This window comes from Myotis myotis, unplaced genomic scaffold (genome assembly GCF_014108235.1).
Source record: "Myotis myotis isolate mMyoMyo1 unplaced genomic scaffold, mMyoMyo1.p scaffold_m19_p_4, whole genome shotgun sequence".
Taxonomy (NCBI): Eukaryota; Metazoa; Chordata; class Mammalia; order Chiroptera; family Vespertilionidae; genus Myotis; species Myotis myotis.
The window spans coordinates 9,305,223-9,325,997 of record NW_023416346.1 but is presented as its reverse complement, the minus strand read 5'-3'; the positions used below and the strand labels follow the sequence as shown (position 1 = coordinate 9,325,997).

The 20,775-nt window shown below is 44.3% G+C and overlaps 1 protein-coding gene across 4 annotated transcripts in view; it reads left to right on the top strand.

Moving 5' to 3' along the window:
- The window catches only part of PHF8 (PHD finger protein 8), a 76,914-nt gene extending 63,900 nt beyond the window's left edge, over window positions 1-13,014 (top strand). For 3 of the 4 annotated variants that reach the window (XM_036304351.1, XM_036304353.1, XM_036304352.1), the window contains 3 exons: window positions 5,011-5,120; window positions 9,221-9,557; window positions 10,425-13,014. In XM_036304351.1, the coding sequence (XP_036160244.1) occupies window positions 5,011-5,120; window positions 9,221-9,557; window positions 10,425-10,513 (536 nt within the window). In that variant the 3' untranslated portion in view covers window positions 10,514-13,014. Of the gene's footprint in view, window positions 1-5,010; window positions 5,121-6,128; window positions 6,552-9,220; window positions 9,558-10,424 lie in introns of those variants that run through there. The other variant, XM_036304354.1, reaches the window with a different exon arrangement.
- Window positions 13,015-20,775: the final 7,761 nt, after the last annotated feature.

Genomic DNA, 20,775 nt, shown 5'->3' with positions numbered 1-20,775 from the left:
CTGACAGTCGTATGGGTATTCCCTTGTAGGTAACTGAGTTTCTTTCTCTTGCTGCTTTTAAGATTCTCTCTTTGTCTTTTGCTCTTGGCATTTTAATTATGATGTGTCTTGGTGTGGTCCTCTTTGGGTTCCTTTTGTTTGGGGTTCTCTGCGCTTCCTGGACCTGTAAGTCTATTTCTTTCACCAGGTGGGGGAAGTTTTCTGTCATTATTTCTTCAAATAGGTTTTCAATATCTTGCTCTCTCTCATCTTCTGGCACCCCTATAATTCTGATGTTGGTACGCTTGAAGCTGTCCCAGAGGCTCCTTATACTATCTTCGTATTTTCAGATTCTTTTTTCATTTTGCTTTTCTGGTTGAGTGTTTTTTGCTTCTTTGCATTTCAAATCTTTGCCTTGATTCTTGCGCTCCTCTGGTCTGCTGTTGGGAGTCTGTATAGTATTCGTTATTTCAGTCCGTGTATGCTTAATTTCTAGTTGGTTCTTTATCATAACATCGAGGGTCTCATTAGATTTCTTGAGGATCTCACTACATTTATCAATGGCTTCTAGACAGTTCTTAAGAGACCTTAAAAGTGTGGTTCTGAACTCAATATCCTCCATTGACAGTTTTGTCCTGTTTCTTTGTCTCCGCATTTTTTATGCTTTCTTGGTGCACCCCCTAGTGGTCTTTGTGCGCAGTCTTGTTGTAGTTAAGCCTTGATTGTTGTCGGCAATACCGGGGGTGATTTGACCTCCAGGCTAACTGGCTATGAGAGTCCGCTGTGTCTGCAGTGGGAGAGCTTCTGTGCTGGATCTCTAGGGCGGTGCTAATCTAGCGTTTGCCTGAGGCTATCCGGCAAATGGCTCTGTGCAGGGCTTGGGCGGGGCGGGTCCCCGGGGGATCTACAGGGCGGCCGGAGCGAGCAGTTATGGCTGCTCTCAGTTCCGTCCCTAGGGGCTCTGCCTCACAGAGTCCCAGCAACCGCTGCAAACCTCGGAGAGAAAGCTGCCTTCGAGTTCCGACTGAAGCCAGACAGTCCCGCTTCTCCCGTTTGAGTCTGGGTCCCTAGAGACTCGCCCGGATCTGGAGCTCAGAGTCTGAAACTCCCTCCTGATTGAAAACAACAACTGTGCCCTCTGCCTCCAGCCTGCTCCGCGTGCACTCCACACCTTAGTATTTCACTTCAGCACTGCGCCTCCTCTGAGTCTGGGTATGATATTCTCTTTCCTCCTAGTTGTAGAATTTCCACTCAGCCAGCCTTCCTGTGGTTCTGGATGATGTCCGTTCCGTTTTTTAGTTGTTTTTTGAAGTGGTTGTTCGAGGCAGCAATCTCCGGCGTTAACCTATGCCACCATCTTGGTTTCTCCAGCTGTCTTTTTAATTTAATAGAAAAAAAAAATGAGATACAAAAAAAAATGTTTTTAGTTTTTAAAAATATTGACCTATATAGTTGTTGCCTTACTAGTGCTCATTTTTCATGTGAATTTGCTTTACTGTATACTGTCCTTTCATTTTAATCTGGAATTTCTTCTAGCATTTCTTATAGGGCAATGAAATTGTTTTGCTGGCTTTAGAATTCTTGGTTGACAGGGTTTTTCTTTAAATAGTTTGACTATGAAACCCCACTGCTTTTTATCCTTCAGGTTTCTGTTGATAAATAAGCTGTAAATCTTACTAAGAATCCTTTGTATGATATACATCACTTTTGTCTTGCTGATTTCAAGATCTTCCCTTTGTCTTTGGTTTGGTTATGGTATATAGTCTCTTAGAGTTTATTGCAACTTATAGTTTGTTGTACTTCTTGGGTATATAGATTAATGTTTTTCATCAAATTTGGAAAAGTTTCAGTGATTAATTCTACAAATAGTCTTTCCCTTTCATTCTCTTTTAGGAATCTCATATGCATGTGTTATTAAATTGATTGCATCCCATAGATCCCTTTGTCTCTGCTCATAATCCTCATTTATTTTACTTGCTGTGGATCAGAATGGAAAAATCTCAAGCTACTAATTCTTTCTTCTACCAGCTCAAATCTGATGTTGAAACCCTTAAGTGAAATTTTCATTTCAGTTATTTTACTTTAAAACTTCAAAATGTCTATTTGATTCATTCTTTACATTTCTGTCTATTGGTATTCTCTGTTTGCTGGAACATAATTCTCAGACTTAATTTTAAAAAAAATATATTGATTTCAGAGAGGAAGGGAGAGGGAGAGAGAGAAACATCGATGAGAGAGAATCATCGATCGGCTGCCTCCTGCACACCCCACACTGGGGATCGAGCCCACAACCCAGGCATGTGTCCTTGACCAGAATCGAACCCAGGACCCCCGAGTTCACAGGCTGATGCTCTATCCACTGAGCCAAACTGGCCAGGGTATACTTTTAATTCTTTATACATGGTCTACATTATGTCTTTGAAGATGCTTCGAATAGCTGGTATAAAGTCCTTGTCTAGTAAATCCAGCTTTCTTTAGGAAATCAGGTACAGTGTTTATTTGTTACTTGTTTTCCTGTGTATGTCTACACTTTCTTAGTTATTTGCATATCTTGTAATTTTTTTGTTGAAATCTGAACTTTTCAATAATGTGGCAACTCTGGAAATCAGATATGCCCCATTCTGCTTTCCAGGATTTGTTTTGTTGCTACTTGTAATTTGTTTGTTTATAGCATTGGTTCAGAAAAGTCATTAAAGTATGTATTCTTTTTATTCAGTATATACTACTGAAGTCTCTACTCATTTAGCTTAGTGGTCATTTAATGATTGGGCATTGATTTCCTTAAATGCCTTGAGTCAGTAAGTCTCCCAGTGCTAGATAAAGGGGCACTATGTGTCTTCAACATCCAGGCAGGCAGTTTACAACTTTCCTAAGGCTTCACTTCCTGCTTTTTAGAGCCTCAGCGTCAGCCACAGTGAGTGCTTAGGGCTTCCTCAAGTCTTTCCTGATCATACGCTATGAATGCGTATGGCCTTCTAGATTCCCAAAAATGTGTGGGAACTTTTTAAATCCCCAGTGGATAGTTCATTGCTCAGCTTTGCTTTTTAAGCCTTTGGGTTAGTCTTGTTTGCCACAACTATTATCTGTCCTCTTAAGGGCTGTGACATTAAGTACTTTCCTTTAAATACTGGTGATAAATACCCCCTGGGGAGAAGCTTTAGAGCACTAGGCTTTCAAAGAAAGCTCCAGCTCCTTTATGTTCCCAGTATTACTGGGAATGTAAGCTTTTATCTTTCGAGGCTACTTCTGAGCTGAGCAGACTTGGATGGGTCTAGGACAAGTTAAAATGCCACAAAGCTCACTGCCCTCATTAAGATTTAGCACTTTTTCTTTTTATGTGTGTTTGTTTAAATTTTATTTTTCAATTACAGTTTACAATCAGTATTATTTTGTATTAGATTCAAGTGTACAGCATAGGGGGTTAGACAATCATAAACTTTACAAATTGTTCCCCCCCCATACTTCCAAGTACCCACCTAGCACCATACAGAGTTATTACAGTACTATTGTCTATATTCCCTGTGCTGTATTTTACATCCCTGCAACTATTTCATGACTAATGATCTGTAAGTCTTCATCTTTCACCCTTTTCACCCAACCTCCTTCCCCTCTGGCAACTGTCAGTTTGTTATCTGTATCTATGAGTCTGTTTCTATATTTTATTTATTTTATTATAATTTTAAAATATATTTTTATTGATTTCAGAGAGGAAGGGAGAAGGAAAGAGAGATAGAGACATCAATGATAAGAGAGAATCATTGATCGGCTGCATCCTACACGCCTCACACTGGGATCAAGCCCACAACCTGGGCATGTGCTCTTGACCAGAATTGAATCCGGGACCTTTCCAGTCTGCAGGCCAACGCTCTATCCACTGAGCCAAGCTGGCTCGGGCTGTTTCTATATTTTAAATAGTTTTATTGATTTTAGAGAGGAAGGGAGAAGGAGAGAGAGAGACAAACATCAATGTGAGAGAATCATTGATCGGCTGCCTCCTGCATGTTCCCTACTTCTCAGATGATACTGTAAATTTCCTATTGCATTGCATCAGGAGATGCATGAAGTTGTCTGTCTCCCTGTTAGTGACAATAAGATTAATACCGAGTCAAGGGGTTAATTTCCTGACCTCACCCTTGTAAAGTTGTGGTTTTTTCTTCTTCTTGAGACTAGCAAATAACATGTGAGGTAATACTCTGGTGCTGTGTGAATATCCAGTGCCTTAGAATCAGTTGTTTCATTAGGGCTTGCAAACCTGGGATTTCCTAATTCTGTCATTCATTCTGCATTTATCAGTTGGCATTCTTCTGTAAAGAGCTTTCCTCGTCATCTGATGCTGTTTGGTTATACTGAAATATAATTCCTATGTAAAATGTGAGATGAGTAACTATTTTTTGATTCAAGATGGTTCATTATGAAAGGGTTGTACAAGAAGCTGATCTTCAGTAGCTCATAGCTTGGCTAAGTGGACAAAATAACACACATCAACATTAGGGAACAAGACAAGATGGTGAAATTAATATATTAAGGGACGTGTACATATTATAAGTTCAGGGGAAAGGAGCCAGAAAGGTCTTAGAGACTTTCATAGAAGGTTGGTTTTGGCTTACCTTTGAAGGTTTTGAAGATGTGGACAAAAGGGAAGAGGGTACTCCAGGCAGTGTGGATGATAAGGAAGAAGGCACAGGGAGAGAAGATGAGCTGTACATATTCTGAAGGTGTAATGAGGAAGCCATTTTGTCTGGAGAATCTGAGAATATGGGTGCAGAAATAAGGTTGGTGTGGTAGGTAGGCCTGGAGCAGAAGATGTACAACCTTAACTGCCAATTTAAGGAGATTAACTTTTATCCTTTAATAAGTATGTGCTCTGTGTACTTTAGGCATCTGTGAGTTATTTTCTTACATGATGGGAAGCAAAATCTGGCTTTGTTAAAGCCAAAAGTACAAAGACCAGTGTGATCATCTTTGGGGAGCTCAGAGGTAGGGGATATGGTTAGCATGCAGATAAATGTCTTCATCCTCTTTCCTCTGCAGCCCGTGTGACCCCAACTCTGCCAAAGCAGGATCGTCCTGTGCGGGAGGGGACCCGGGTAGCTTCCATTGAGACAGGTTTGGCTGCAGCAGCTGCAAAGCTGGCCCAGCAGGTAGGTGCTGACACTCAAGCAATGGCCCTGCTATGATCCTAGTTTCACTTAGAGCCTCAAAGCTCAGACCTTCAAGCTGATAGGCTCCCACTGTTGTCTCACTGGGGAGTGGGAATTCTTTGATCTTTACCCATGACTGTATTCTAGTCCCTCCTGTATCCTTCCCATCCCAGCTCAATGAGAAGCTCATTGCACAGGTTACACAGTTGACATGAAAGAAAATAGGGGACCAGAGAAAAGCCCTTGATTTTCTGGGTGTGTAAAAACCTCTCAGATGGGAAGGACCAGGTCTGTCCTTGTGTAAGAACATTTGCCTTCACATGAAATTCCAAGAAGGTGACTCAATTGAGTATACTCAAGTTCTTAGCCATTTACCAGTACTGGAATTTGCTTTTTCTTTGGGGGGGGGGGGTGGTTTCTTGTCCTCTATATCAAGAATATTTAAAAAAACTTTTAAAAATACATTTTTTAATTGATTTCAGAGAGGAAGGGAGAGGGAGAGAGAGAAACATCAGTGATGAGAGGATCATTGATTGGCTGCTTCCTGCACACCTCACACTGGGGATCAAGCCCCCAGCCTGGGCATGTGCTCTGACCGGGAATTGAACTGTGAACTTCTAGTTCATAGATGAGTGCTCAACCACTGAGCCACACCGGCCAGGCCCAAAAATTGGATCTTAATCTTGTCCCCTTGCTTCCCAAGAAAACATTACCCACAAATTTTTTTTTAAAGGATCACTTCACTATAATCAAGTTGACCTTTAAGCATGTTAAAGTTTACAAAGTTGTTTAATATGTATAATGTGCTCAGCAACCATCGGAGTAGTTAGAGGGGAGTCTTATGTTTATCTCCTTATCAACATTCCCCTAGTGCCTCGTGCCACTTCCTGTAGCTTAGAACATTTATTATTGAGCATCTGTTTTATGTTAGGTGCTGCGTTTGTACAGTGTCTCATGTAATCTTCCCAGTGCCCCTTTTCAATAGGTTATATTTTCATCATTTTACAGGTGAAGAAAATGAGGCTGTCTTTAAGTGACTAGTCCAGGATAATACAGCCAGTAAATGGAGGAGACAAGATGCAAACTCATATCCTCTAATTTTTATTTAAATAAAAATGAAATTGTTATTTAAATTGCTATTTAAATAAAATGAAATTGTTAAGTATTTATATATTTAAGTAATTATACCCTATTTAAATAAAATTTAATAGAATTATGTTTTTAATATGATGGTTGATGGCACGCTGGAGTTGCTTGCAAGTGTTTTGATGGTTATTGTTGGGAGCCAGGAGACCACGCAGGCCAGGTGGCTCTTCTTTGATCAGAACTTTTCTCTGTAATGTATATCCTAGTGCCATGTAAAATGTAATTGAAAAGAAAAGGAATTCTACTTTAAATAAACAGATAAGTTCATTAAAAGTGTGAAAACTACTCTTAGTACCTTCTAAGGAGCTTATTTCTATTTTGGTTATCAGGGATGGCCTTAAAGAAGAGGTTTTGAAATTGGGGAGGGGCTTTGCAGACTAAGCATTTGGAGGACACAGGGAGGCATTCCAGAAGAGAACTTGATACATATACAAGGCCCTCTTGATCTGGTGGTCTCTGGTCACCTCTTCTCCCTGAGTTCCTGCTGGCCCCTCATGCAGGCCCTTTATACCAGCCACACTGTTGCACTGTGGTACTCATAGTTCACTCAGTGTATCAGATGCCTCTGTGCCTTTGCACAAGCTATTCCCTCTGCCCATTGGAAATCACACCGTCTTCTGAGATGCTTTACCTAATACCACCTACCAGCAATTTATTTCAATATCCTTCTGTGCTTTCATAGCATCCTCCCAGGGTACTTATAATTCTCAGTGGCTTATTAAACTATAAGGGCCTCAATGGTGGGGATATATCTAATTTAACTTTGATCCCCACTGTGTTAAACATGTGTTTACTCAGTGTTGAGTGAGTGAATGAATGAATGAGCAGATCTTTTTGGATTGGAGGACTCATGTTGAGGAATGGGGTAAGATAAATGGCGGTTAAAAAATGGATTCCAGCCCTAGCTGCTTTGGCTCAGTGGATAAAGCTATGGCCCGTGGACTGAAGAGTCTTGGGTTCGATTCCGGTAAAGGACACGTACCTCGGTTGCAGGCTGGATCTCCCAGGGCCACGTGCAGGAGGCAAGCAATCAATCTGTCTCTCTCACATTGATGTTTTTCTCTCTCTCTGTCTCTCCCCTTCCTTTCCACTTTTTCTAAAAATCAATAGAAAAAGTATCCTCGGGTGAGGATTAAGAAAAATAAATATAATGGATCTGGAGCCAGCCTGCCTAAGTTTGAATCCTCTATCGCTGAGCAAATTACTTAATTACCTGTGCATCAGCTTTCTTGTAGACTTTGAGGATTAGATGAGGTAATATATGCAAACACTCTGAGAATGGCACTTGCCACAGAGTATAATTACTATAGACATGTTAGATTTTCATTGTTATCATTATGGGTTAGGTAAGTGTAAGTGGTCAGACTGTGGAAGACCATGAATGTCAGGCCAGGGAATTTGAACTTGGATGTGGACCTGCTAGGCTTTTTGAGCAAAAGAATTGTCACAGTGAAAGTGGCCTTGTCATATGACAGTCTAGTCTTCTGTGGGGGAATCTGGATTAATTATATGAGAAATAAATAGGCATTAGAGGTAGAAAAAATTGGCTGTATGATCTAGGTGTGAACAGATAACTTCTGGATTCAGTAGAGAAAAATAGGGGCAGAAATACAGTTCCTGATGTGGGTGGAATAGCAGTGTGGCTCAGAAAAGAGAGGTCCCGTAACCTTGGGAAAACGACAACCTCTTGGTGCCATAGTTTCTTCTACTAAAAATGGGATTATAATTCTCCTAATACTTTTTATTAGTAGTAAATGAGTTAAATTCGAGACTAGTGCCTGGCATGTATTACTAATATTATTATTCTTATCTCTCAGAAATTCGTATGGTAGCCACAGCCTGTCAGATCCTCCAAAGGCAGGCGTAGGCCCGTGTTGCCAGGAGAAGGCAAAGAAATGTAATCACTGAGGTGGTCTTTCTGGCTGTGTAGCATTTCAGAAGGTGAAGTCATTCACATGCTCTCAGCATCACCTTTCCAGGTTCTCAGGGCTCCAGATGCCCACTCTACAGGTACCCACTACCCAGTGGATAGTAAATCAATAGAGCCATAGATGGATGAAATCCAAGGTATTGGGAGAAGTGGCACAACTCCTTATTCATCCCTCCGTTCCAGATCAAGGAATTTAACATTGGTGAATTAGAGGATTGTCAAGTCCTCTATTAAAAGAAAAAGACCAGCAAGAGGAAGAGACACCATTTTTAGGGATGAAGCTAGAGTAATAGTTCACCACTTCCTGAGTACCTATTATGTACTATGTTTTTAATGTTATTATTTAATCTTTTTGACAACCCTGAAAAACATATTATTTTGCCCATTTTACAGATGAGGCAATTGAGATTCAGAAAGGTTAGTAACTCGAACAAGGTCATCCAACTTAGGAAGCACAAATCTAGATTTGAACCCAAGTTTATCTTATTCAAACCTGCCACTACTCTTTTACTTTCAGACGTCCCATGTTGAGAAGTGTGCAGGGTGGGTGTTCAAATACACAACATCTCTTTAGCTGTAAGGCTTTAGGCTCAAGATACTTACTCCCTGCACCTCAGTTTTCTCATCTGTAAATAGGGATTTTTTTTCTCAGGGCTGCTCTGTGGAGTAAATGGGATAAAGTATATAAAGTGTCTCAGCTGCTGGCATAAATTTAGCTATTTTTATAAGTTTCCTGATCCACCTCATAATTGGCAATGTTAGTACCAAAACCCCAAGTCTCGGAACTCATTTGCCTTTCTGTTGCCACTGTACTGATTAGTGGCAGTGATGACTTAAGGGTAGATAGTGCCAGAGAGATGACCTCAAGTACTGGAAGACCTGTCAGCGTGTACATATATCCAGGCTAGATGTGGGCTGGGGGCGGGACGCAGAACCACACTGACCATTGTCCAGTTTCCTTTCTGGGAAATTCTCTTTTTTCTCCATTCCTGATTTCTCCCCTCCCACTTGGCTTGTGTTTCAGGAGCTGCAGAAGGCCCAAAAGAAGAAATGTATCAAGAAGAAGCCTTTGTTGAAGGAGGTAGAACAACCTCGCCCTCAAGAGTCCAATGTCAGCGTGGCAGCACCAACCCCAGCTTTGCCTACTGCACCCCAGCTTCTCACCTCCTCCTCACCTGTACCTCCTCCTGAGCCTAAACAAGAGGCCCTCTCAGGAAGCCTTGCTGACCACGAGTATACTGCTCGTCCCAATGCCTTTGGCATGGCCCAGGCGAACCGCAGCACCACACCCATGGCCCCTGGCGTCTTCTTGACCCAGCGGCGCCCTTCAGTTGGCTCTCAGAGCAATCAAGCAGGACAAGGTACAACTGCCATACAATTATAGAATTGAGGACTTTAGGGCCACAGCTCCAAACACTATGCACTCTGGTAGATGACAGTACAGGAAGGGACACTGGCAGCTGACCTAGGGTGCTTGGACTTGATGTCATAGGCCATGAAATGACTTCGACTGGTGTTAAGCAGAGACAAGCTCAAATGTGGGTCTACAAAGAGCTTCTGGTGGCCAGAGTGGAGGATGGGCTGAAGGTGGGAAGTCTAAGAAGGAGGCACACACATTCTCTAAGCTGCAGAGAAGATAGGCAGAGGCTCTGGCAGAGGGAATGGAGAGGGTGGAATACATGGATTAAATATGGAGGTGGTCACATGGGATGTGGGAGGTGATTTGATGTGGGGAGAGGGGAGGAGGCAAGGGTCAGGGACTCGAGCCCTCCTTTTCCTCATTTTGGCCCTCAAAGCCCAGTCTCTAGAGTACATAACTCAAGGGGGTGAGGCATTGGGTGATGAAGATGGGGGGTTTGAATGAAACAAGCCTCTGGGGGTAGCAACATTAGGGACACTGAGCTATAATCACTAACCAGGTACTTGGCTAATACTGGTGGGCAAGATAAGGGGACTGGGAAACGCAATCATCTCCCCAAAGAATATAGGAAGGAAAATGGGACCAAAAAACAGTGGAGAAAAGGAACCAGATAGACTAACCAGGGAGTCTGTGGCAGAAGGTCATAGGAGGAAGAGCAAAGGCATGTGGTATTGGGCCTGGAGTAGGTGGAAGGATGGGGAAACTGTGGGCAGAGGTACAGGAGGGGGGTGGCCTGAGAACAATTGGTACTGATGTTGCTTCTGGAGCCCTTGCCATAGTGTTTGCTTACCTCTTGGTTGCCCCACAGGAAAGCGTCCCAAAAAGGGCCTGGCCACAGCAAAGCAGAGACTCGGCCGTATCCTGAAAATCCACAGAAATGGCAAACTACTTCTGTGAGCTCCCTGGCATCCTGCCCCTCCCCCTTTGACCCTCATTGCCTTCTCCATGGTCAACTCTCGGGGCACTCCTGGATCCTGTCTGCCCCCGACAAGGTGCTGAGGCACATCGTCCTGCTTTCTTGGAACTGACCAAAGGCAGGGACTCCCCACAGGCCTCTTCACTGACCCCCCCAACTCCCTCCCCCATTTCCTCTAGAGCATCCTGCCTTCCTCCTCCATACCTCTGAGTAGCAGGTAAATGGCAGAGGTTTCCAGCTGACTAGAACTCTCTTTTCTGCTGCTCTAACCCATTTCCCTCTCACCAGCCTTGTCAACCCTTGACTCTTGTCCCCACCTAGAGCCAGAAGGCAGGGTGAGGAGAGGCATGAGGAGAGCCTGGGCCCTCAGTATTGCCATGGTCCTGAAGGGGGAGGCCCAGCGCTTATTACTTCCCACAACTCCAGCCCCGTCTCCAGAAGCCTGCCCCCCTCTGCTCTTCCTTCCTTCCCTTTCCTCCCCCCAGCCCAGGGGACATTTCCCACTCGAGACTTGTTCCTGGGAGAAGGGGCTGGCCTCTGCCCTTTCTTGCCAAATGGTTCATGGAAATAAAGAGAGGGGATTGGAGCCTCTTCACTGCCCCACCATGGGCCATTTCCAGAGGGAGCCTAGAAAGGTCATGGGCTGACTTCTTGTGTCCTTGGGAAGAGGAGAGATTCCTGTCACTTCTCAAGGTGGGGAGAGCCTTTGACCATGATGTTGACCACGACTTTATAGCCCATTGGAGGAAGCTACTTTGGAGTGGCTACAGATGAAGTCCCCAGGCTGGGCTCCAGGGATTTGCCTGGATTTTGATCCCATGCGGCTGTGGCTGAGTCCCAGCAGGTGAAAAACCATCTCCTAAAGCCTCAAAGCACCTGCCGCCGAAGCAGATGACCCGGGGCTCTAGGGCCCGCTTTCTTCACCTGCATCCCAGCACGCAGCGTGGACCTTCCAGGGAGGATGTGGCAGGACAGCTCAGCCCTGCTTCTCCATTGGGAACCTCCCTGCTTCTTTCCCCACCTGACGTCTGGATCAGAAGACCATGGAACTCACACCTTCACTCCTGGGCCGCCGCACTCCCAGGTGCCAGGTGGATGCTCGAGCTGAGTGCAGAGGTCACAGGGCCGGAGCCTGGGAGAGGAGGCACTCATGTATACAGGAGCTGGTTGTCTGATCCCCCTCCCCTTCTTTTCTTTGTGGATGTCTATTGTCCAGACAGTGCCCATCATCTCCCTCCCTGTCCCCCAACTCCCTCCACCTCCACCTGTCCTGCCTTCTTTGGCAACCTGGACTGGATGGAGAATGCCCCCCCTCCCTCCATGTTGGCACTGCCCAAGTGGAGTGCGTCTATACCCTCCACCCCTCTCCAACCTCACCCCAGTTGGCCCAGTGCTTCTGGGGAACTTAACAGCTATCATGCAGGCCACAGGGAATATGTGAGACCTCCTTGTCATCTTGGTGTCTCCAGTTCATTCTTTCTCCACAGCCCACATCGACTCCCCTTCCTTGGAATCAGGGGTCCCTTAGCCCCATTTGCTTTTTCTACCTTGGGGACCCCAGGGGGCCAAGCAGTCCTCCATCTAGTCACACCAAAGGCAAAAAGCCTGGCTACCTCCCCTTTTGCACGTGAGGTCCCCACTCCCCTCCTCTCTGTTTCTGCCCAGCTTTGCTTTTCTTGGGGATTTCAAGGCAGCAGAGGGTGGTGAGGGGAGGGAAGGGGGGCAGCCTGTGTCCCTGTGTAGGCAACTGCCTGACTAGGCCCTGACTGCTATAACCAAGACCAGGACCCCAGCCCTTCTGCTCATTAACAACCCCCCTTGATCTTTCAAAGGCAGCTAATTGCTAGCAAATCCCCCTAGTTCCAGGCCTCTTTCCCCTCTGTTTCTTTGTTAGAAGTTTCTGTGGAGCTGAAACCCAACCTCCACATGACAGTTTCCATTTAGTTTAGTTGGACTGTCAGAGCTTCCTGTTTGTTGTTTTGTGTTTCCAATGAAAAGCAAGTTTACCCTCAGAGTTATGCTTTTCCAAAGAGGCTAGTGTGCTTTTTTTTTTTTTTTAATGTTTCAGGTTCTAAGTGAAGTGAGTTGGGGAGGGGTTAGGAGTGGTAGGAACCAAGGGTTAGAACATGGTGAGAGAGTTACCTCTGGTCTCCTACCCCCAGTACAGAACTGGGGGTCAGATAGGGGGCAGGGAGAGAGGATTTCTATTCACCTTTAATATATTTTTACAAAAAAGCAAACAATTTAAAAACAAGCCCACCGCTTCTGTACATGTTTAAATATATTTTTAGAAGTGGGTAGGATTGTGAATTTCTGATGCAGGGCCTTTTTATAAACAGGTTAGAATAGCATCATACAGACTTCTCTTGTTTTTTTCCCCTCCCCCCTGTTTTTTTCTTATGTTGTGTTACTAATGTAATTTATATTTTTTTTAGGTCCTCCCTTTCCTATAGAGATAAAAGTGATTTATCTTGGCAATTGATTTGATTGGCATTCTTTTTTGGTGGTGGTGGTGGTGGTGGTGGTGGCGGCGGCGGCGGCGGCGGCGGTTGTTCCAGGAATGTCGCCTTCTATAGCTACTTTCCAACTCTCCCTCCCATCAACCTAGCATTTCACTGGTGCCTGACTGTATACTCAAGGTGGGGAGAGGACAGGGTCCCTGCCCTCGTGAGAGACACAGTTGACATATGTGAAACAGATACTCAGAAGGATAGTGAGCAGAAAAGAAAGGGTACAGCAATTCAAAGGGGCCTAACAAGTGTGTTGGGAAGGCTTTCCATGGCTTCCATGGGCTGTTGTTAGTGTTGACACCTGTATCTTTTTTTCTATCAATGTAAAGTTTTGGGGTCTCTCTCTCATTTTTCTCTTGCTGTCTCACTCTCCCTCTCACTCCTTCAGGCTGAACTGGATTACTGTGCTTAGGGCCAATGCAAGGGATAGAATATAATTATTTGAGCTAACATATCATCCCAGACACACTGCTCTTAATGTTCTATGTATATTGATTTATTTTATCCTCACCAACATTCTCATCCTACTGATGAGGAAAGAGAGGCAAAATAACTTTCTTCTTCTTTTTTTTAAATATATTTTATTGATTTTTTACAGAGAGGAAGGGAGAGAGATAGAGAGTTAGAAACATCGATGAGAAAGAAACATCGATCAGCTGCCTCCTGCACAACCCCGCTGGGGATATGCCCGCAACCCAGGTACATGCCCTTGACCGGAATTGAACCTGGGACCTTTCAGTCCGCAGGCCGACGCTCTATCCACTGAGCCAAACCGGTTTCAGCGCAAAGTAACTTTCTGTATCATATATCACAAGTTGTGGTGCCAGCCTGGTTTCAGAATCTGTGTTTTTTTGTTTTGTGTTTTGTGTTTTTTTTTGAGAGAGAGAGGAAGGGAGAGGGAGAGAGATAGAAATGTCAATGATGAGAGAGAATCATTGATTGGCGTCCTCCTGCACGCTCCCCACTGGGGATCGAGCCTGCAACCCAGGCATGTGCCCTTGACCAGAAACAAACCTGGGACCCTTAAGTCTGAAGGCTGACACTCTATCCACTAAGCCAAGCCAGCTAGGACCAGAATCTGTGTTTTTATCACAGTTCTACCACCTCTCACTGATAACCACTACCATTTATTAAATGCCTTTCCTGCGCCGGACATTGGGCTAGGGGTTTCTCATTTAGTCTTCACTGACAACTGTGGGAGAGAGTTAATGGCCTATTATATTTTTTAAAGATATGTTTTTATTGCTTTCAGAGAGGAAGGGAGAGGGAGAGAGTTAGAAACATCAATGATGAGAGAGAATCATTGATCGGCTGCCTTTTGTGTGCCCTACACTGGGGATTGAGCCTGCAACCCGGGCACGGGAATCGAACCTCGACCTCCAGGTTCATAGATTGACGCTCAGCCACTGAGCCATACTGGTCAGGTTAATGGCCTATTTTACAGTGAAGGAGGCTGAAGCTGGCCAGTGGTCTTTCACAACAGGATCTGCCTGACTTCCAAACTCATGTTCTTTCCCCTCACCATGTTAGAAAATCTTTTTTAAGATTCTGACCCAACATATGTTTATTGAGCATCTGTTTTATGCAAGAAGCAGCATTGAGAGGTGTGTCCTGAGGAGAGCCCCCAGAGTGATGTTGGGAGCCTCAGTTCCAAATTTCCCACCACCCTGACTGTGTGCCTAGGGAAGGGCTACTTACTGTCTGAGGGTCACTGTAAAAGGAATTTGAACCCAATCAGGATTTCTTCATCCTGGAGATTCTGGTTCTGTGGGTCTGGGGTAAAGCAGTCTGGGTTTGTCATCTACTGGCTAAAGGACCCTCTCCAGCTCTCCCAACTTGAATTGGTTTTAGGCGGGGTTTGGATAGAGGAAGTGCTTATCTGGGGCATGGGGAACTGTCTCCTGGTAGAAAGGCAACAGAAAGGGGGAGGGATTTCAGAGCCCTTGTAGGAACGATGGGCTGGATTCGTTTTATCACCAACTCTCATTCCACCCTTCCCAGTGAGGGGCCAAAACACCATCACCAAACACTGTCACCAGCTGAAGTTTAGAGCAGGGGTGGGCAACCTTTTTTCTGCCAAGGGCCATTTGGATATTTATAACATCACTAGAGGCCCAGTGCACGAAATTTGTGCACCTGGTTGGGGGGGCGGGGCCCTCAGCCTGGCCTGTGCCCTCTCGCAGTCTGGGACCCCTTGGGGGATATCCACCTGCTGGATTAGGCTTGATCCCCTTGGGAGATTGGGCCTAAATTGGCAGGTGGATAACCCTCTCATAGTCTGGGGCTCTCACAGTCTGGGACCCCTTGCTCTTTACTGCCTGCCTGCTGCGGAGGCAGGAGAGGCTCCCACCACCGCCACTGTGCTCGCCAGCCATGAGCCCGGCTTCTGGCTGAGCGGCACTCCCCCTGTGGGAGTGCACTGACCACCAGGGGGCAGCTGCTGCGTTGAGTGTGTGCCCCCTGGTGGTCAATGCACATCATAGTGACCATTCTGCCATTGGGTCAATTTGCATATTAGGGTTTTATTATATAGGATTTGCAGGCCATACAAAATTACCCACTTAAAAATTAGCCTGCTATATTTCGTCAAACATATAACTAACCCCTAATGCTTTGGCAGGGCCAGACCAATTGATTTTGTGGGCCTTGTATGGCCCGCAGGCCGGACGTTCCCCACCCCTGCTTTAGCAGATAAGCTAGTCTTGGTGACCTTACTCCTCATCTAGGCAGGAGGTGCCAGCAGATCAGAGGCTCCTGTCTAAAAATTAGAAGAGAACAAGGGCACCCAATTTCAGTTTTCTTTCCAGTATGGAGTAGACAAGTATACACGGCTTGTCACTAAGACCTTACCTTTTCAATAACTACCCAAGTCATTTGGGAGAGATTACTTGTCCAGGACTAAGTTTCTACATTTGCCAGATGGAATTACTTCAACTATGTACCTCCCTAGAGATGGCAAGTGTTGGAGGAGGAATCACCCCTGGATGCTATTGATTCCTGAACTGAACCCTCTAACCCTGAACTACCCTTAGTACAGATCCCACATTTCTGTTTGCTCATGTGGTGTTCCCTGCCTCGAGCACACAGGCCCCTCCCTTTCCTTTTTATTTTTAAGTATATTTTTATTGATTTGAGAGAGAATCACTGATCAGTGGCCTCCTGTACATCCCCTACTGGGGATCGAGCCCGCAACCCAGGCATGTGACCTGACCGGAAATCAAACCATGACCTCCTGGTTCAAACACAGCCACGCCGGCTGGGCTGTCCCCTCCCCTTCTGTCAGGACCCTGATCATGCCAAGTTGGCTGAAATGGCACTTGCCCTCCAGTAAGCTGAGTGAAGGAGAAGAGCAAGGGATGCTGGTCAGGGAATCTATCCCTGGGAAGCAGGGAATTCAGGTCAGGTTTCCTGTCAGGGTGATGTCTGAGCTGAAGAGTGGAAAGTAATTAGCCAGTCAGGCTGAGAACAGTAGGAAGAGTATTCCAAGCCAAGGCAATAGCATGACTTAAAAATTTTGGGGTGGGGGTGGGGGAACCCATGTTTGTATAAGGCAAGCAATTTAGTATAACTGCTGCTGTGACTTCTACCTGAAGGTACATATGCAGAGTCTCCAAGAGGGAATGTTTAGTTTGAGTAGGCATATGATAAGAATCCATTAGTTTTTAGGCATAATATTTATTTTAAAACCTCAGATAATGGAGGATATATCATTTTGATGTCTGTCAAAAGACTTAACTTTATCCCATGAATGACAGAGAACCATTAAAGGGTTTTAAGCAGAAAATGGCTTTAAAAAGATCCCTTTGCAAGTCATAGAGTGGATTAGGAGGGAGAGAGATTGAGCCAGGGAGACCAGCGAGGAAGTTACTGAAGGAGGGAAGGGGAGGGTACCATTGCATCTTCTAAAGCTCCATTCAATGCCACTTCCCTAAGGAAGCCTTTATCCAACTTTCCAGTCAATTCTGACCTTTTTCTGGACTTCTATACCTCATAGAAGGTGGAAATCTCAGGCCATTTCCAGGAGGCAGACCTATGGAGTTGGCCTTTCATAGAACCTAAGAGATACACTTGTGCTCCTCTATCCCCTTTTTAGGTTTTTAACTCAAAATAGCTCACCTTTCCAGGCCCTCTCTTTCCCCATAGGACCCTAACATAATGCCAGCCAGCACTCACCAATGAATGTGGGAAGAGAAATACAATACCTATTTTATATTCTCAGAAGTCTACCAAGCCTCTCTCGCATTTTGTTCCATTCCATTCTATCATACACAGCCTTTCAGGGTTATTTTCCCAAAGTCCTATTTTCATCATTCCTTCCTGCTTAAGAACATCTGTGGTGTTCCACTGCTTTATGATATCTTCTGGCTTTCCAGGGCTTGCTCCAACCTGGAGTCAATGGGCTGTGGTGGAAAGAGGATTATGTCCAGGAGTTGAGTACACCAATGATTCCAATTCAGCTCTGACACCTATGTGATATTGAGCTGGCTACTTCATATTTTCTTGATTCAGTTTTGTCATCTGTGGATTGAAGATATAATTCCTACCTCATAGCTTTGTTGGGGGAGGGGGATTATAGTAGCTACTGTCTTTAAAGAACTTCATTCAATTCTGGCAGTCAGGTAATCAGTGAATCCATTTAAATTTTTCTCAGCTAATAATTGACCAACCAGGCCTATAATCTCATAAAGGCGAAAGAGAAAAAGTAAGCTTTAAAGGGATGGAGAGAATATTTCAAACCAGGGCAGGAAATCAAGTTGACTTCATGGGGAAAGGGAAGGACACACGTGGCTGAATCAATAGGTGTGGTGAGCCTTATGCTCTTGTAGAGAGGAGATACAACTAAATCTGTGACACAAAGTTGCTGGAAGATGCCAGAGTATCATCTATAGCAGTTCAATATCACTGATTCAATTCTATAGTGGTTTATCAGGCCCTGTGTATGCTATTAGAAGGCTTGATCCTCAAGGAGCATGTAGTTTAGTACACAGACATGGAAAGTATAGCACGGTGAGATAAATGCAGTAAGTCTGCACAACATTGCTGATAGGTCCTGCAACTTTAAGCAAAATGACGTATGTGGAAACCAATTTTACCATAGGCTAATAATTTTGCCGCTAATTGATATAAACAAAAGGTAAGCCCGCTGGCATGACTCAGTGGTTGAGTGTCAACCTACGAACCAGGAGGTCATGGTTTGATTCCCAATTCCAGATCAGGGCACATGACCGGGTTGCAGGTTTGATTCCCAGTAGGGGGTGTGCAGGAGGCAGCCAATCAATGATTCTCATCATTGATGTTTCTATCTCTCCCTCCCTCTCCCTTCCTCTCTGAAATCAATAAACATATTTTAAAAATAGAATAAAAGTAAAATATACACACAAAAACAACAAAAGTTAAGTTCCCATAACATCTCATCAATGAAATGGCATGGAAGGAAACATTATTTGAGGACCTGCTGTACTATATTACAAATAAGTATGGGGTGCTGTGGAAGCATGAAGGAAGGTGATGGGACCCAGTCTGAGGAGCAGAAAAGTTGTCTAGGAAGAAACAACACCCGAGTTGAATACTAAAGGACAGTCACTAGGAAACGGAAGGCAGAGGATGTGTTGGAATAAAGCATTCCAATCAAAAGGAACAGCATAAGCAAAAGAAAGTTGAGGCAGCCTTGTGAGAGTGGAATTATTAGGCCTTGAATTGGGCTGGTGTGCAGGCTACAGTAAGACAGCAAGTGTTGGAGGATGAAGATTAAGAGGTTGGCAGGGACCCAGTCATGGAGGTTCAATTTATGTTTCAGAATGATTTTTCTGGTCATCCTTAGGGTGGGGAGAGACAGAAGGGGGTTACAAGATTCCAGTAAGAAGCAATGAGGTCTAAACCAGGGCAGTGGCTGTGAAGATACCAGAGATATTAACCCATCCACCCCTTTTTCATGACATTTTACTATGGACAGTTCCAAACATTCAGAAAGTCAAAGTAATACTGTGAATACTCATGTACCCATCATCTAGATTCTACAATTAGCTTTTTACTATACTTGCTCTGTCACACGTATCTATTCATCCCTCTATCCCTCCATCAACCCATCTTAGTTTTATACATTTCAAAATTAGATACCTGTACACACACCCTTAAAACACTTCTGTGTGCACACCATTAACTAGAGTTTAGTTTATGTTTTGACTATTTTAACTAAAATTTCCATATAATAAAAGGTACCTATTTTAAGAGTATAATTTCATGTATATAATAGTAACCCACACCTCTATCAAAGATACAGAACATTATCATCAACCCAGAAAGTTTCCATTGTCCCTTCCCAGTCAATCACAGTCCTACCCCCTTCCAGAGGAGGCCTTGAGTTTGGAAGGGTAGGACTTGGAATGTGTGAAAACAGCAAGGTGACCCAGGTAGAGAGAACCTGGATGGCTCCCTCTCCAGCAAAGTCATGAAGGCAGGTAACCCTGGGGGACACACAAGCATTAGTAAACAAGCTTGAATGGATGCCTTTCAGTCTCCCTTTTCCCCCCCCTATGGGTCCTCATCTTTATGGGTCAAGGCATGGAACAGTGAAGTAGAGAAGAGTTGAGTCAAAGGCCCTCAGGAGCTAAAAGTCTTATGGGGGGAAACAGACAGTCACAATTCAGCGTAACAAATATTGAATGTTGCATTGTACAAGGGTCAGTGCTATATCAGGAAAAAATGGAAAATGAGGTGGAACAATACAAAAGTGTCACAAGGGTATGTGGTGTGTGTGTGTGAGAGAGAGACAGAGGGGGGAGCGAGAAAAGGAGGGGAGAAGGAGAGTGGAGAAGTGATAAGGTGAATGATTGTTGGGACTGGAGAAGTTCAAAGGAAAAAGGGGGAAAGATCATTGAGCAGCCATGAAAAATTTCCTGGAGGTGAGAGGAGTTGTCTTGAAGGATGTTTGATTTTGATAATAAGTGTGCTAGACATAAAAATGTTTTAAGTAGCAAATAACAGAAAATGCAAATCAGGCACGGGACATTGGCTCATGTAATTGAAAAGTCTAGAAGTCTGTGGATTTCAAGCACAATTTAATCAGAGCTTTGATTCTGATTATCTCAGTTCTGCGTGTGTGTGTGTGTGTGTGTGTGTGTGTGTGTGTGTGTGAGTGTGTGTTAGCTTTGTATTCAGGATACGTCTTCATGGTTATAAGATGGCTGCACACAGCATAATGTAACCACTTGTGCTTATTTGCCATCTGAACATCCTCTTTGGTGAAGTGCCTGTTCAAATCTTTTGATATTTTAAGTGGGTTGTTAGTTTTCTTACAATTGAACTTTGAGATCTTTTTATATATTTAAGGATCTTAAATTCTATGTTGGATGTGTGACTTGCAAATATTTTCTCCCAGTCTGTAGCAGTCTCTTTCATAGAACAAGTTTTTAATTTTGAAAAATGTCAATGTATCAGTTTTATTTTGTGGATTATCATGTTTAAGAATTCTTTGACTAGCCCTGACTGGGCATGGCACAGTGATTAGAGTGTTGGCCTGCACACCAGAGGGTCTGCGGTTTGATTCCCAGTCAAGGGCACATACCTGGGTTGTAGGTTCGATCCCTGGCCCTAGTCAGGGAACGAGTGGGAGGCAGCCAATCAATGTGTCTCTCTCATATCAATGTTTCTCTTTCTCCCCCTCCCCCCTCCCTTCCACTCTCTCTAAAAATTAATGGGAAAACTACCTTCACTCAGGTGAGGACTAAAAAAAA